The sequence below is a fragment of the Aquarana catesbeiana genome, linkage group LG08, assembly GCF_042186555.1.
Source record: "Aquarana catesbeiana isolate 2022-GZ linkage group LG08, ASM4218655v1, whole genome shotgun sequence".
NCBI classification, from domain to species: Eukaryota; Metazoa; Chordata; class Amphibia; order Anura; family Ranidae; genus Aquarana; species Aquarana catesbeiana.
The window spans coordinates 98,151,007-98,168,948 of record NC_133331.1 but is presented as its reverse complement, the minus strand read 5'-3'; the positions used below and the strand labels follow the sequence as shown (position 1 = coordinate 98,168,948).

At 40.1% G+C, this 17,942-nt stretch overlaps 1 protein-coding gene across 1 annotated transcript; it reads right to left on the bottom strand.

Moving 5' to 3' along the window:
- Positions 1-1,175: 1,175 nt before the first annotated feature.
- LOC141105277 (olfactory receptor 5V1-like) lies at positions 1,176-2,009 on the bottom strand. The gene has a single exon (XM_073595159.1). The coding sequence runs from the start codon at positions 2,007-2,009 to the stop codon at positions 1,176-1,178; it is 834 nt and encodes a 277-aa protein (XP_073451260.1).
- Positions 2,010-17,942: the final 15,933 nt, after the last annotated feature.

Here is a 17,942-nt window from a genome sequence, read left to right as displayed (position 1 = left end):
GTCAAACAACGTTATAATTCTTTTATAGTCTATAGGTGGAGCACTTGACCGTAAATGTCCGCTCGCGGTGATCTTATGTTTTTAGCCGCTTTATTGAATCTTCATGTCGAGCTGTTTTACTGCTCCTCCTCTTTGGTTACAATCAGCCAATAACATTCATCATCATCATTTTACTTCCCCCACCCATTCCAGCAGCGACCACTAACAGCTCTTTTACTATTGTCTCTATAATGTCAAATCTTTTCTCTCTGTGTCGAATAATCTTGGACTAATAGAGTTAGGTTAGGCACATTCGACCGCAGGTTTTGATAGACACAAATCGCTATTGTCACCGTCATGTCGAATCTTCTACCTATCTATATCAAACTGTTGTCACAGATACGAAAATAATGGATATATATATATAATGGATACAAAAATAAAGCAATTTTTTATTTTGGATGTTTCAGATTTCGGATTCTGCATATTCGTTTTGTTAAACGAATATGAAAACCCCTGAAATTCATACGGAAATGCATTTGGACGATAACTAATGCACATGTGTATAAACCATCAGTTGAGGAAGTGTGGGAGAGCCTAGACATATAGGCAGAATATGACCTGACAAATGAAACAGCAGGTATGGAGCTCAAGTGGAAAGGGCTGATTCTACAAAGACACACCTGCCAGTGCCAGCATGCCAACAGACATAATGTGAGTTGTAATAATGAATGCATTATCAGGGCACAGTGGTGTGAAAGGTCCCTTAGAGTTAGCAGCTATAGCCTGTTCCCTTCTAGTATACTGTAGCAGCATGGAAATAGTGGTTCCTCTGCTGAGGTCCATCATGCCCCCTGCTCAGTCACGGCAAGAGCTCACCAATCAGCAGGGGCATTCGTTTTGCTGACCAAAGTGCTTTAGCTGTGACTCAAAAGGGAGCCTATTGGACATCTGCAAAGAGACTACTGCTTCCACAAAGAGAGCAAGAGTCCTTCTCTATAGCATGTTTCCAAGGGAAAGGCCTTTCTATTAAGCCTGTGTCTATTTTCTTAAAAATATACTGTAAGACTTGAACACCTTTTGTTTTTATACACCTGGAATCTATTGAGCTAATTTAAATAAAAAGTTTAATTGGGCTCCAATTCACATCATTTAATGGGATCATTTACACAGTGTAGTGCAGTGTTTGTGGATTGCTAAGCATTCTGCTCAGTTTTCTGGATCTTGCAGGAATTCATTTTCACAACAATATATTCAAACTCCAAGTATCCTGTTTTACAATTCAGAGTTGTCACTTTCTTAAATGACTCTTTAAATTGTTTGTTCTTTAAGGTATATATAAGAGGGTTAGCAATCGGGATCAGTATGATATATAGAAGAGAATACATTTTGTCCTCAGCTGGAGAATACATTGACATGGGTCTAACATGAAGTGACAGAGAGGTTCCATAAAATATAAGAACAGAAGTCAAGTGGGATGCACATGTGAAAAATGCTTTACGTCTTCCATCTGCCGACTGAATATTTACAATAGTGTGTATAATAAACACATAGGAGGACAATGTGAGTGTAAATGCACTCAAGCCTACAACAGCTCCTAAAACATATGTTGCAATCTCAATATGTGAAGTATCACTGCAGGCAAGTTTTAACAAAGGGGAAATGTCACAGAAAAAATGGTCAATTTGATGGGATGAACAAAACGACAAATTTGCTATAAAAACAGAATGTATTACTGGCTCTAAAGCTGAAGCAGTCCAGACACCAACCAAAAATGAAGAACAACATTTGAGATTCATGAGTAAGGAATAATGAAGGGGGTGACAGATTGCCACATAACGGTCATAGGCCATAGCAGCCAAAAGAAAGAATTCAGTACAAGTGAAGAAGATGAAGAAATACATTTGAGTCATGCACTCTTGGAATGTCATGGTCCTCTGCTGACTGGAGAGCATGCACATGAGCTTTGGTAGGATGTTTGAGGTTGACAAAATGTCAACAATTGATAAATTGCCCAGGAAGATATACATAGGATTATGTAAATGGGAGTCAAGAATAATACACATGAATACCACAATGTTCCCTAGTAAAATGTTAAGATAAACAATCAAGAATGTTAAAAAGAGAGGAATCTCATTTTCAAAAATGTCTGAAAAACATTGAAAGGTGAAGCCTGTAAACTTAGATTTCAAAGTCTCATTAAAAATCTCCATGCCAGAACAGACAGATTCTATGAGATATTTGATGGTGGCACTCAAATCAATCAATCTCTTTCCAAATGTGAGTTTCTCGTGTTATTGAACTAGTTGATGTCTGCTTCTATTTTGCACGTACCAGATGTAAACTCTAAATGCTTTTCCATGCCAAACCCTTCTGAATGGATTCAGTCAGGTTTGTTGCCAAGCAAGAATATCATCAAGGATATTATCAAGTTTTTAGAAATATACAGGAAGCCTGACCTCCAGATTCATTAAGCCACCTGTTATACCCTATATGTGGTAAAAACAAATAATAATAATTAGCCTCAAATTATAACTTTAGTTACTGTACATTTCAACTTAAAAAAAAAAAATTGGGGGTTAACTCATGAGTTATTTTTAAGAACAAGACATTTAAAAATATCAGTAAAAAGTCATGCGGGCACGTAATAATAGAAAAAAGCTGGAGATTGGGGAACAAATGCAAAGAGGTGGACTACATGCAGAGAATTGCAACCAAACAACGCCTTACTGAATTTTTATTCTGCAGGTGCCCCATGCTCCGTTTTTTTAATTTTTGGCTGTGCATTTCAGCCTGTTTGCCCTGCTGTCCAATGCTTCATGCCTACCAAACAGAACATAGTGACTGCCCAGCTTTTACTAACCCTTGCATGATAACTGGTCTAAATCAAATGTACTGTATTGTGATTTTTTTCTTTTTTTTACATTTTTCCATTCAATATTTTTTTATTGAGATTTTAAAGATGGGTACAAGTGTTACACCACAAACAGTACTGCTTTGTGGCAAAGTACAGAAGATGTTGTAAGAAAGAGATATATACTCTTACTACTGTGTGACCTACAGCATTTAGTATGTAAACTGAATGTAAAAAAATTATGATAGATGAGGGTATAAGATAACAAAAAATCTGGCATTAGTTGTGTTGAATATCCATGACAAATTTTGATGTTTAGTGTATTTATAGGGTGTTACATTTGTTTTTTTGTCTTATATCATCTGTTATGAGGGAAGTCAAACGTCAGAGGGTGTTGTATATTTTAAATTAAAGTGAAAAAAGGTATAGCATAGGGTATTGGAAACAAGAAAGAGTAAAGGAGCCAAAGAAACTCCACCATGGGACTTATCCTTCTAATTCCATTTTTTTTTCTCTCTCTCTGTCCCAGTGAGTATTTGGCTCCCCACCCAGGAGGAGGTTTGGTGTGGTTGGTTGGTCCCCAAGTTCCCGATCCCTGTATTTGTGATAATGCAAAAAAAAGTAACTGTCATTAACAAATATATATTTGATGTTATAATCAATTTATTGAATTGATTTTGATTTTATTTTTATCATGTAGTTCTTCACAGAACATGAAGAAGTGGGATATTTGGGACACACAAAATGCAATATGTTAGAATAGTTGAATTTCATCCTGGCAGTGCCATCTAGAACTCATAAAGTACCTGGTACCTCCAAAAATTAAAAGTCAGCAGCTACCCATACTGCAGCTGCTGACTTTTAATATGAAGATACTTATCTGCCCTGGAATCCAACGATGTTGGCACCATCAGCTGTCGGGTGCTGCTGCTGCTATTGCCAGGGAAGCCTTGCAGCTTCACACCCGGGTCCCTACTGCGCATGCGCAAAGTGCGTTGCACTCTCTTACTGGCCCAGCAGCAGGGGAAGGAGGAGGGAGGAGGAGGGGGCTGAACTTCTGACGTACCTCACAAGGTCCAACGGAAGTGGGGACAGGGTAGCTGTCAAAAACAGGTGTGCCCATCAATGCAGCCTCACCTGTGCCCGTCAATGCAGTCTAACCTGTGCTTATCAATGCAGCCTCACCTGTGCCCATCAATGCAGCCTCCCCTATGCCCATCAATGCAGTCTCACTTGTGCCCATAAATGCAGCCCGACCTATGCCTATCATTGCAGCATGGCCTGTGCCCATCAGTGCAACGTGACCTATGCCCATGAATGCAGCCTGACCTGTGCCCATCAATGCAGCATAACCAGTGCTCATCAATGCAGCCTCACCCACTTACACTTACCTGTCCTGGAATCCAATGATGTTGGCACCATCGGGTGTCGGGTGCTGCTGCTGCTATTGCCAGTAAGGGAACCTTGCAGGGAAGCCTTGCGCATGCGCAAAGTGCGTTGCACTCTCTTACTGGCCCAGCAGCAGGGGAAGGAGGAGGGAGGAGGAGGGGGCCGAACTTCTGACGTACCTTGCAAGGTTCAACGGAGACAGGGTACCTGTCAAAAACAGGTGTGTCCATCAATGCAGCCTCACCTGTGCTCATCAATGCAGCCTGACCTGTGTCCATCAATGCAGTGTGACCAGTGCCCATCAATGCAGCCTCACCTATGCCCATCAATACAGCCTCACTTGTGCCCATAAATGCAGCCCGACATATGCCTATCAATGCAGCATGGCCTGTGCCCATCAATGCAGCATGACCTATGCCCATCAATTCAGCCTAACCTGTGCCCATCAATGCAGCATGACCAGTGCTCATCAATGCAGCCTCACCCATGCCCATCAGTGCAGCCTCACCTGTGCCCATCAATGCAGCATGACATTTTTGAGGGCTGGTGTAAATGTATTATACTATTAAGCACCTTTAAAGTGACATGTATGGTGGATTTCTTCTTACTAATTTGTCATTTCAGGGATGGTGGTGTCTATTTGTGTGATCCTCGCACTATATACTGCATGTACATGTCTTTAATACAGCTAAGGAAAGAAGTGATAAAGTAGGATAGGGTAATTTGGAAAAAGAGGAAGATATAGAGAAGATAGTGGAAAAAGGGAGTAAGCAACTCAAACAAAAAAAGGTTAAAACAATACAAACATTACAGCAAAAACAGAAATGACCTACCCACATATAAAACCCCTTTTATCCTAAGGACCGCCCACCATTTCATATCTGCTGCCAACACCTTGGTATTCTACATCAAAGTACCGACGTACAGCTACGGTGGTTTGCGGAAATGGTTAAAGCAGTCTTGTCTCCCTGTGCTCGTGTGCAAATGTGAATGCCTGCATCAGTCCCACACGTATATGTAAATGGTGATTGCACCACACATGTGGGGTATTGCTGTGAACATTAGAGCAAGATAAATAATTCTAGCGCCAGACCTCCAGTGTAACTCTAAACTGGTAACCTGTAAAGGTTTTTAAATTGATGCCTAGGGAGATTTTCAAAATATTTTCTAAATTCCTCTCAGCAAGATTAATATATAAAATGTAAAAGAAAAAATAATACATAAATAAAGAGAAAATTAAAAGCCAGGACAGAGAAGAATAGAGACAGTAAGGCCCCTTTCACAAGGGTGACTGTTCTGCCGCAGTTAAAAGTATGTTTTGTTATTTTGAAATTCAAGTCTCCAGGCACAGTGATCACTTGCATTTGTACATTGCGATTAGCTGCATTTACATGCGTTTACATGCGGCTGCGTTTAGCCGCGGGTGAACATTCTTGTCATTCCCATAGCAACTATTTTTTTTTGGTCCCTTGACTACCCATGATGCATTTCGGTCCACTGCATTTCAAACCATCTATTTCCTGAGTCTTTGTTCCGTGCCTGTGTTTAGTGAGAGGACATCGACCGGTGATCATTGAATTTTAATTCTTATGTAAGCAATCTGATTGCAATGCTCATTTTGCTGCTTATGAGAATGAAAAGGAGGAGACAGATGGATCTAATTCAGCAAAGGAGATGTCGTTGTCTTTATTGGGTGCATCCCTTGACCTCCCAGAATCTATTTATCGACTACTATGCCCCCATGTTTATAGAACTGCGGACTCACCAAGACAAGTTCTACAATTTTACAAGGATGTCAGTGGCAACCTTTGATCAGCTATAAGACCTTGTAAGAGGACGTCTGAGCCGAAGCCATATCAACATGAGACAAAACATTAGTGCAGAAGAATGGTTGCTAGTGACTTTAAGGTAGGTTTTCCATATGCTGAACAGATGCTTAAAAATAACGTTCATGGGCATGCAGATGTCCCAAAACTATTGACAATATAGTGTGTGTGTATATATATATATATATATATATATATATATATATATATATTATATTTATGTTATATTTCTGTTATAGTATAGCAAAGTATCTTATTGATATTTCTGTTCCTTACCTTGTATTTCTGGGTATCTCATAAGTGCGAGAAGGCCAAAACTTATGCCCCGTACACACGGTCGGATTTTCCGATGGAAAATGTCCGATCGGAGCGTGTTGTCGGAAATTCCGACCGTGTGTGGGGTCCATCGGACCATTTCCATCGGATTTTCCGACACACAAAGTTGGAGAGCAGGAGATAAAATTTTCCGACAACAAAATCCGTTGTCGGAAATTCCGATCGTGTGTACACAAATCCGACGGACAAAGTGCCACGCATGCTCAGAATAAATAAAGAGATGAAAGCTATTGGCCACTGCTCCATTTATAGTCCCGACGTACATGTTTTACATCACCGCGTTTAAAACGATCGGATTTTCCGACAAATTTGTGTGACCGTGTGTATGCAAGACAAGTTTGAGCCAACATCCGTCTGAAAAAATCCTAGGATTTTGTCGTCGGAATGTCCGAACAAAGTCCGACCGTGTGTACGGGGCATTAGGGTGGTGCTTACAATTTCTGTCCCAACAAAGAACATGTTCAGTATGGTCATTGTAATGTTTTCCTTATTAAAATTATAAAAATTGTAAATGTCCTTTTTCATGAAAATATGAAACATCATAGTATTTAAGCAGATTTGTTTTCTATCATAACTATGTAAGTGGAGCGTCAAACACAAAAGCAGAAATTATCATTACATGTTAGATCATCTAAGGTACCTCCACGCGATATTTTATTTGCCTGTATTAAAGCAGAGTTCCACCCAGAAATTGAACTTCAGCTGCTCGGATTCCTCCCCCCCTTCGGTGCCACATTTGGCACCTTTCAGAGGGGAGCAGATACCTGTCAAATCCAGGTATCGGCTCCCACTACTGGAAAAAGATCGCCGCAATCTTGTGCGGCGAACTATGCAATGTTCGGCCCCTCCTCCTTCCCCCCCGCTGCCTTCTGGGAGACACACAGGTCCCAGAAGACAGCAGGGACCATTCAGAATGCGCAGTGCAGTCGGAAGCAGGCTGTGAAGCCACAAGGCTTCACTTCCTGTTTACCTTAGTAAGGATGCCATCCCTCGGAGCCGAGGGATGGGTCAGCTTCGGGTGCTGACATCGCGGGCTCCAAGGACAGGTAAGTATCATTGTATTAAAGTCAGCAGCTACAGTCTTTGTAGCTGTTGACTTTTTTTTTTTTTTCAGGCGGAACTACACTTTAACTTTTACTTTATGTGTAATTATTTTTCTTACTTTTTTAATTCTTTCTGGATTGTTCACAAATTTGTATTACAGATACCTTGCCACTGGTGCCAGTTTCACCTCCTTTCACCATCAATTTTTTATGGAAATTTCAACTGTGTCAACCATTGTGCATGACACTTATCTCATCCTGTGGGAAGAACTCAGTTATGTCTGAACCAACATCTAGTCAGTGGGACGAAATAGCTGATGAGTTCTGGGAGAAAACTAGCTTCCCAAATTGCACTGGGGCATTAGATGGTAAACATATCCATCTCATCAAGCCACCTAAATTTGGTTCCCGCTTCTTCAACCACAAAAAATATTTTTCAATTGTTCTGCTGGGACTCAGTAATGCCTATTAAATTTATAGCTGTGGATGTTGGGGCCTATGGATGTTCGGGAGATTCTAGAATATTTGGTGATTGTGTGATGGGTCAGCGTTTCCAATATGGGGCTCTCAAGGCCTCTGCCTGGTACTGCTGGGCCGGATCTGCCTTTAGTAGTTCTAGCAGATGAGGCATTTGCTTTATCCACCTACCTCCTCAGGCCCTACACAAGGCATCGTCTCAATTCCAGGAAACACATTTTTAATTATCGAGTAGAGCTCGCCAAATGGTGGAGTGTGCTTTTGGTATCTGTACAGCAAAATGGCGTGTTTTATTAACATCAATGCACCTGGAAGTTAATCATGCAGTCAGTGTAGTTTTGGCGTGCTGTGCTCTACATAATTTTCTAAGGATAAAGGAGAATATGTTCAGTGAATCTCCGGAACTGTTTTCAAATGAACCCCGAGTTAAAGCGGGGGTCCACCTATCTATCGTTATTTTTTTTTTTTAGTTCATTCACAAACTTTTCTTCTCAGCATTACATACTCACATATTGTGTGTAATATGTCCGCCTGTGTCAGATTTAGTCGGAAAGAATAACTTATATTATTCACTGCAGGCGGTTTCCATCTTCGTTGTGGGCATTTGAAGCCCACAAGCATTTATTTCCTGGATGTGGTGAATGCTGTGCTCCCAGCATTCACCGCTAGAAACACGCCTACTCCCACGGGAGGAGAACCAGGAAGTGCAAAGAAGAATAGAAAAATAAAAGGTAATTACGGCGATTTCAATTTTTTTAAATGGCATGTCAGCATCTAGGCAAGGAAGAGAATACATACAGATATTGTTCAAAATTTGGGTGGAACTCCGCTTTAATGTGACTGGCACTCGTCCCAGTAATCAAGCACTCCAAATCCGTGAACATTTTGCAGACTACTTCCTTTCTGATGATGGACAGGTTCCATGGCAAAATAACTTTATGTAATCTTTACTTGTTATTACCACTGTTGCATCAACCTGCTTACTTTTTTGTTACATCTCTATAGTTAATATAACAGTTTAAATTTTTGGATGAAATAAAAAAAGTCGACACCTTTGTCCAATTAGTTTGGATTTATTTTTATGTTTGCTCTGTAAAGTAACAAAGGTTAGAAAAAAATAAAGAAACCTTACATGTGGGCACCGTGAGTGCAGTAAACAGCACTAGAGAAATGTAAGATAATTGCTATAAACACCAACAAAATGTATGCATACATAGCTTGTTCAAAACAGAGGTGCAGGTAGTAACATCAGCCACCCACCTTGGAATTGTATCTAAGTGATTTTCACAACTTTACTAACTGCTGTGTAGTACTGCGCGTACTGGATGGTACATACTGGTCTTACAATGTCCAAATGTATTGCTTTAAAGGAAACATTTTTAAACCGCTTGGGTTCTGTAATGCACAAACTTCAAAGTGTGTCTAACATCCAGTTGAGAGATGCCCCCATCGAAGAAGTTTCATAAATTGCGTGTTGTGATTTTGTGTCAGGAACCTCACCTTCACCTTTGCTAAATGTCACTGGTCCCAAAAAAGTGTCAAAAGTGTCTGATTTGTCTACCGAAATGTCCCGCAAAAAATCGCAGATCACCGCTATTACTGGTACAAAAAAAATAAATAATACAAATGCCATAAATCTATCCCCTATTTTGCAAAACGTAACTTTTGTGCAAACCAATCAATATACGCTTTATTGCAAATACCACCAAAAGAAAGCTCTATTTGTGGCGAAAAAAGGAAAACAATTTTGTTTGGTTACAGCATTACACAACCACACAATTGTCAGTTAAAACGACGCAACAAAAAATGGCCTGGTCATTTAGGCGGAAAATCTTCCGGTCTGTAAGTGGTTAAAGTATGGTTGTTATGGGCAACAGATATGATGTATGTGTACCCTGCTACCCATATATCGATCATTGCACTCACCTCAGTTATCCTGTTCACTTGCAGACATATTTTCCCAGTTTGGTGTCATGAATCAGTACACTTCCTCCCATTTCAAACTCTTCATGACTCTGTCCGAGTATCCTGGACATTCAGGGTCCCATATCTCTGGTCGGTCTTGCACCAAGGATATTATGGCTTCATGTGCGATATCACGCACCGCCATCGCCATGCTCCTCTCTCTAGAGTACACTCTCCTCAACTTCCTGTGTCATTCCCAGGTATACCTTGTGATTCTGATGTGCTTCCTGTTGTTTTTTTCTTTTGTTCATGCTGCTATCCACAGCTGAAACAGTGCACTGCGATTACCCGCGGTTATGTGCAGATAGCTGTGCTAAATCATTCCTGGACGCAGTCAGATTGATTTCTTCTATCTGCACAAAACCGCATGTAACAAAACCGTCGCTAAACGTAGTGTGTGAATGGGGCCATAGGAAAGCATTGTGTGCGTTTAGCTGCGGTAGACAACTTCATCTGTCCGCAGCTAAAAGCTGAATTCTATCCGCCCGTGTGTAAGGGACCTAAAAAAAGTAGAAAAGTAGAAAATATATTTAAAAAAAAACCTTTAACTAGCAGAAACCTAATAAACATTTACCTTCACTGTCCCTTAGCAAGGAAATGGCTGATGAGGTCTTAGGGATACAAAGTTAGCACTAAAGGGTTGTATGCATGGTTTTTCCAACACACACAAGCTGACAGCTTCTTCCAATGCCTGAAGTCTTATGCCGTGTACACACGAGCGGACTTCTCGTCGGACTGAACTCCTAAGGACATTTCGACGGAGTTCCAACAAAACGGACTTGCCTACACATGATCCCACCAAAGTCTGATCGTTTCAAACGTGATGATATACGACCAGACTAGAAAAGGAAGTTCAATAGGCAGTAGCCAATAGCTGCCCTTGCGTCGTTTTCGGTCTGTCGGACTAGCATACAGACGAACGTTTTTTTCAATAGGAATTGAGTCAGTCGGAAAGATTTGAAACATGCTCTATTTCTTCGGTCCGTCAAATTTTTCGACAGAAAAGGTCCGATGAAGCCCACTCACGATCGGAATGTCCGACGGATTAGTTGCGTCTGACCTTTTCTGCCGGAAAGTCCGATCGTGTGTATGCGGCATAAGCCTTTCCAGCTCAGTATGCACTGTCCAATTTTTCAGCTGGAACAAGAGACACAGTTATCCCCCGAGCATTAGCTCAAAGACAAGCAGAGTGGGTCTAGCCTCTCAGGTCAAGTTTCCAAACCCAGGAACAGACTGTCCCAGGTCATCACAGCCTTCCACTTAGCACCCACAAGCTTTACCAAACAGACAATGGGAAGTGCGATAAGCTTACCCATCAAGTCTCTACCGGGCCTAAACATTAAAAGACAAGTTCCATTAAAACAGCAGGTCAAAGATGATGCACTGTTCTCCTCCTAAGCCCCCTTTAAGAAGGACAAAGCACATAGGTTGCTAAATAGAGGCTCTTGAAGATTAGCATTAGGTCTGCACTTTACAGAGGGGCCTTCACTAGGCAACGAGGCCTCCACATATATTTGCAAATGTTGTGCAACTAAAACCTATGTTCTTAATGCAACCTGTTAGTGTAATTTTCAAAAATAAATAAATAACACTTGCTCTAATAAAACAATATACCAGGGAATAACTCTTCATTCAGCTAGACATAAGTTGAGGTGGTTGCTATTTTTGTTCAGGTTGCTAAATGTAAGAGGTTTATACTCCAATATTTCACTGGTATTAATGAAAATGAGTGCTCCCACAGTCTCTTTCCAGATCAATGTGGTCCATACCAGGCAGAAACAAGGACTTTAGTCCCTCTGCCCTAGTTTAGGGTGGCCTTGCTCCCCCAAAGTTTAGCCACAGTCTCTAAGTGCTCACATTCCAAATGTGGTGTAGTCTCTCAAAAGATTGCCTCCTCAGTGTGATCCTCCACTGGGTAACTCCTTGTAGGCTCCGAACTTTACAAACGCCCAATATGAGCACTCCATGGTACCAGGGAGGGGTCATCCAAAGAGGGCCCTACAAGTGGTCATTACGCCACTGTTCAGATACCACGGTCTTGAAGAATTATCCCACTTTTAACTATAAGTTGGAAAACACCTTTACATCCTCCCTCACACCCATCATCTCCTCCAGATTAGCTGTTTGAACTACACTGCAGCCTGACCGCAATTATCATTGCTTTTCAATGTGTTTCTGAAGCCAGACTATCTCACCTGTAACTGTACATATCAATGTAATGGAATGTATATAATATTTTAGTAATAGGATGCTTTTTACATTATTTACAGGTTATTTTCTCTATTGGACATATTAAAGACCACTCCCAGCCAAAAACCGTTTTGGATAGAGACGGGAATGATTAGAACTTCTATCGGGTTTTATTTGCTATATCTTTCCCCACTGGAGAGATTTCTCCTCACTTCCTGTTATGGTGATATATTGTATATATTGGAGTTTCTGAAGATTTGTTTAAATAACCTGTGTAAATAATTATAATTTTGCATTCCACTGATTACAATAAAATGGTAGTACAAGCATTTCTAAGAGCAAACATAAACCCAAGAACAAAAATATATTTGCAGTTTACCAGTCCTTTAATACAAATATACAAACGTTCCCTGATCCTGCTAGAAATCTAATTTGATTACCAATCTACAGAAAAATATAATTCAGTGTTATCAGCTTTCCAAGCTTTTTTCTGTGAACTAGAAAACAGCTAACATCTGTGTAAAGAAGATGAGGAGAGAGGGAAATGATCATGTATCAAATCAGGAGAGTAGTCTAGGGTGACTACACCGCTCTTTCAATGACATACTATGTGACATACTACACATTGTAACCCTTGGATAGGATTTGTGGTATGGTGGTGGTAAACAGGTGGATAGGTGGTGCGGCAGGAAAAGCCAGGTGACAATAAAGGGAAAATGCCTGATACAAGCAGAAGGAAACTAAAGCAGTCACCACATCAAAAGATTGATGTAATGCAATATATTGTATTTTTGTATTTGTATTTGGATAAGCTTTATAGATATCAAAGCATTAATTCTGGAATCCTTAGCAAAAGCAGTAAACCATTGAATTGGTAACATACTTATGAAAAATAATATGTTACATGTTCCAATTTCTATAGCACAAGCATAAAAACATTTAAAATGCTTACCTTTTCTGGAACATCCAGCAAAGTAAAATTCTACTTAGTTATGAGGGGGGCTGGGAAGTTGTTTTGCCATAATTAAAACTGTCTGTGCAAGCAGATCTAATATAATCAGGTGTACTAGATTTGAATACTGTCTGCCTTAACAAAGGGTTAAAGGTTTAGGAGCTTGGCTTCTCCATTGTATGTTAATGAGAACTGGACTTAGCCAGTCCCCAGCACAGCTTTTAGGACAGATCACACTGAGCTATCTGAGAAATTCTTGTATTCGTGTATATATATATATATATACACACACACACACACACACACACACACACATATATATACAGTTGTGTGAAAAAGTATTTGCCCCCTCCCTGATTTTTTAATTGTTTGGATATTTCTCAAGATAAGAGTAAATTGCCCCCTCCCATGCTGAATCATGAATGAACTGTGATTAACCACAATTTTTTGGAAAGCTGAGTTAAATTTCACTTGCCACACCCATGCCTGATTACTGCCAAACCTGTTGAATCAAGAAATCACATAAATATAAGCTGTCTGACAAAGTGAAGCATGCTAACAGATCACAAAAAGCCACACATCATGCCACAATCTAAAAAATTTGAAGAACAGATTAGAAACAAAGTAATGTACATGTATCGGTCTAGGAAGGGTTTTAAAGCCATTTCTAAGGCTTTAGAACTCCAGTGAACCACAGGGAGAGCCATTATTTACAAATGGAGATAACTTGGAACAGTGGTGAACCTTGCCAGGAGTGGCCGGCCTACTAAAATTACTCCAAGAGCATCACGACTACGCATCCAGGAGGTCATGAAAGAACCCAGAACAACATCTAAAGAACTGCAGGCCTCACTTGCCTCAGGTAAGATCAGTGTTCATGATTCAACAATAAGAAAGAGAATGAGCAAAAATTGCATCAATGGGAGAGTTCCAAAGCCAAAGGCACGGCTGACCAAAAAGAACACAAAGGCTCATCTCACATTTACCAAAAAACATCTTGATTAACCCCAAGACTTTTAAGCAAATATTCTGTGGAATAATGATACAAAAAGTTAACTTTTTGGAAGGTGGCGTTCCGTTACATCTGGCATAAAACAAATACAGAATTTCATAGCAAGAACATTATACTAACAGTCAGACATGGTAGTGGTAGCGTGGTAGTCTGGGGCTGCTTTGCAGCTTCAGGACCCGGACAACTTACCATCTCCTAGATTGTAAGCTCTAATGAGCAGGGCCCTCTGATTCCTCCTGTATTGAATTGTATTGTACTTGTACTGTCTGCCCTAATGTTGTAAAGCGCTGCGTAAACTGTCGGCGCTATATAAATCCTGTATAATAATAATAATAATAATAATTGATGGAACCATGAAATCTGAGCTCTACCAGAAAATCCTAAAGGAGAATATCCGGCCATCTGTTCGTGATCTCAAGCTCAAGTGCACTTTCCTGTTATGCAGCAGGACAATAATCGGAAACACAACAGCAAGTCCACCTCCAAATTGTTTGAGCAAAACAAAACTTAGGTTTTGGAGTGGCCTATTCAAAGCCTGGACTTAAATCCAATTGAGATGCTGTATCATGACCTTACACAGGCTGTGTATGCTGGAAAACCCTCCAATGTGGCTGAATTAAAACAATTCTGCAAAGAGTGGGCCAAAATTGCTCCACAACAATGTGAAAGACTCATTGCCAGTTATCGCAAACACTTAATTGCAGTTGTTAACAACCAGTTATTAGGTTTAGGGGCAATTACTTTTAATTATCTTTGTGTAATAATAAAATTTATTTGATGATCTGAGTCATTTAAGTATGACAAATGAATGCAAAAAATAAAAAATCAGAAAGGGGGCAAATACTTTTTTCACACAACTGTATATATATATATATATATATATATATATATATATATATATATATACATAGTTACATTTTTTATATGCTGCGTAAATAGGAACACATAACAGACATATAGGGGTTGATTTACTAAAACTGGAGAGTGCAAAATCGGGTACAGTTGTGCATAATAGCCAATCAGCTTCTAACTTCAGCGTATTCAAATAAGCTTTGACAAAAAAAAAAAAACAGAGGCTGATTGGTTTCTATGCAGAACTGCATGAAATTTTGCACCTTCCAGCTTTAGTAAATCATTCCATAGTGTGTTTTTTTTTCTTTTTCAATTTGACTGCAAAAGTGTAAATATGCTTCGAAGAAGTAGTATTTGCTTAATTTAATCCAGTGTATCTTCTAATAGCTTCAGTAATTCACTTAGCTGGTGAAGTTCTTCTTTATTACACTGTGCAGTGAAATAAAAGAAATAGACTTCTAGTACTGTATATTCAGCACATACCTTTGTTTTTTTACCTTCCTTTTAAAAAAAAAAAAAAATACTAGTTCACTTAAAGATACAGATGCTCTTTTAAAGAAAATAATGTATGCGATTTTACACAAGATACCAAAGCACACATAGCAAATGCTGACTGGAAGGCTTTATAAGCTTCTGGCACTAAATATAGGCATATATGAGCCATTTACCTCAGGGAATATATCTAAAAAGATGAAAGCTATTTAGATAAATCTATCTCCCAAGATACAGAGCTGCAACATTTGCCAAAGAAGAACATTTTTAAAACATACATTGTGACAAATTTCATGTAATGTTAATATTATCAGCTGACGCTAGCTTATAAAATATAAAAGTAGTTGCAGATACAAAAAATAAATAGCACTGTGTTTTGTGTAGGAAAGAAGCAGAAACACAAAGTACTAATTCTTCAGAATAATTTTTTGCCACAGTTTAACAAAAAACTTTCCTCTAAACAGCGTGAATAATACACACAATTACATACAAATCACAATTGTTTTGCATCTTTAAAGTTGCCCAACTATCAGCTCCGAATTTTTGGCAATTAGAGGGTTACAGAATTTTTTAGAGAGGAGACAAACACATAAAATTAGGCAACCACTGTGTTAAGATGGTAAACAAACAGTTGGAGTGGAGGGGTTAGTGCAAATTAGCTTACAAAGGATGGAAAAGGGGGAGTAAAGTCAGCTATAGATGGATCGAATATTGGCTGGTTCAGCAGGGACCAGCCAAGATTTGATCCACCATCTATGGGCAGGTTGATTGTACCCAAATTGATCCATCGGTCAATTTGGGTACAACCAGCATTTCAGATATTTAGCATGCAATTATTGCCAGCGGCTATAGCCACTAGCAGTAATCACTGTGTTCTCCCCAGAGGGATGGCTCCCTGCAGCCCCCCAAACCCCCCCCCCCCCCCCCACGGGGAGAACACATTTTTCTGCATCAACTCTGATTGTGTTGATGGGGGAGTTGAGTGATTTTCTTTCCTGCGACCCATGGTTACAGGAAAGAAAAGTGCATGCTCTACAGTATGGCCTGCTTTAGTGTTTATCCCTAAAAAGGTAAACCGGTGTTTCAACTAACAATGCTGCTATGTAAAAACATAAATGCCAGCATCGCCCTGGCATAGTCATGAGGATTCTTATCTTGGCAATCTGGAATGTATCCAGTGCAGACCTTCCAATTTCTTCCTTACTAAAGATGGAGAAAATTTGTCTTATTAAAGGATATAAACTGTTTAAGATGCCAGCGGTAGCCTAATAACTTTGCAAATCTTTATAAAGGATAATTATATCTACCCCTAAATAATATATTAAGCATTATCTTTCTCTTGAATGAGCCCCACTTCTAACATACTTGCCATTTATATACAGTATCTCACAAAAGTGAGTACACCCCTCACAATTTTGTAAATATTTTATCATAACTTTTCAGGTGACAACACTGAAGAAATTACACTTTGCTACAATGTAAAGTAGTGAGGGTACAGCTTGCATAACAATGTAAATTTGCCGTCTCTTCAAAATAACTCAACACATTAATGTCTAAACTGCTGGCAACAAAAGTGAGTACATCCCTAAGTGAAAATGTCCAAAATGGGCCCATTTAGCCATTTTCTCTCCCCGATGTCATGTGACCCATGAGTGTTACAAGGTCTCAGGTGTGAATGGGGAGCAGGTGTGTTAAATTTGGTGTTATCGCTCTCACTCTCTCATACTGGTCACTGGAAGTTCAACATGGCATCTCATGGCAAAGAACTCTCTGAGGATCTGAAAAAAAGAATTGTTGCTCTACATAAAGATGGCCTAGGCTATAAGAAGATAGCCAAGATCCTGAAACTGAGCTGCAGCATGGTGGCCAAGACCATACAGTGGTTTACAGGACAGGTTCAACTCAGTACAGGCTTCGCCATGGTCTACCAAAAAAAGTTGAGTGCACGTGCTCAGCGTCATATCCAGAGGTTGTCTTTTGGAAATAGACGTATAAGTGCTGCCAGCATTGCTGCAGAGGTTGAAGGGGTGGGGGTCAGCCTGTCAGTGCTCAGACCATACTGCATCAAATTGGTCTGCATGGCTGTTGTCCCAGAAGAAAGCCTCTTCTAAAGGTGATGTACAAGAAAGCCCGCAAACAGTTTGCTGAAGACAAGCAGACTAAGGACATGGATTACTGAAACCATGTCCTGTGATCTGATGAGACCAAGATAAACTTATTTGGTTCAGATGGTGTCAAGCGTGTGTGGTGGCATCTAGGTGACAAGTGTGACAAGTGTGTCTTGTGTCAAGCATGGTGGTAGGAGTGTCATAGTCTGGAGCTGCATGAGTGCTCCCAGCACCGGGGAGCTACAGTTCATTGAGGCAACCATGAATGCCAACATGCACTGTGACGTACTGAAGCAGAGCATGAGCTCCTCCTTTTGAAGACTGGTGCCCAGGGCAGTATTCCAACATAACAACCCCAAACACACCTCCAAGGCGACCACTGCCTTGCTAAAGAATCTGAGGGTAAAGGTGATGGACTGGCCAAGCATGTCTCCAGATCTAAACCCTATTGAGCATCTGTGGGGAAT

What these genes read in the sequence shown, in the direction of transcription:
- LOC141105277 (XM_073595159.1), bottom strand. Translation starts at nt 2,009, where the DNA reads ATGTATATCTTCCTGGGCAATTTATCAATTGTTGACATTTTGTCAACC.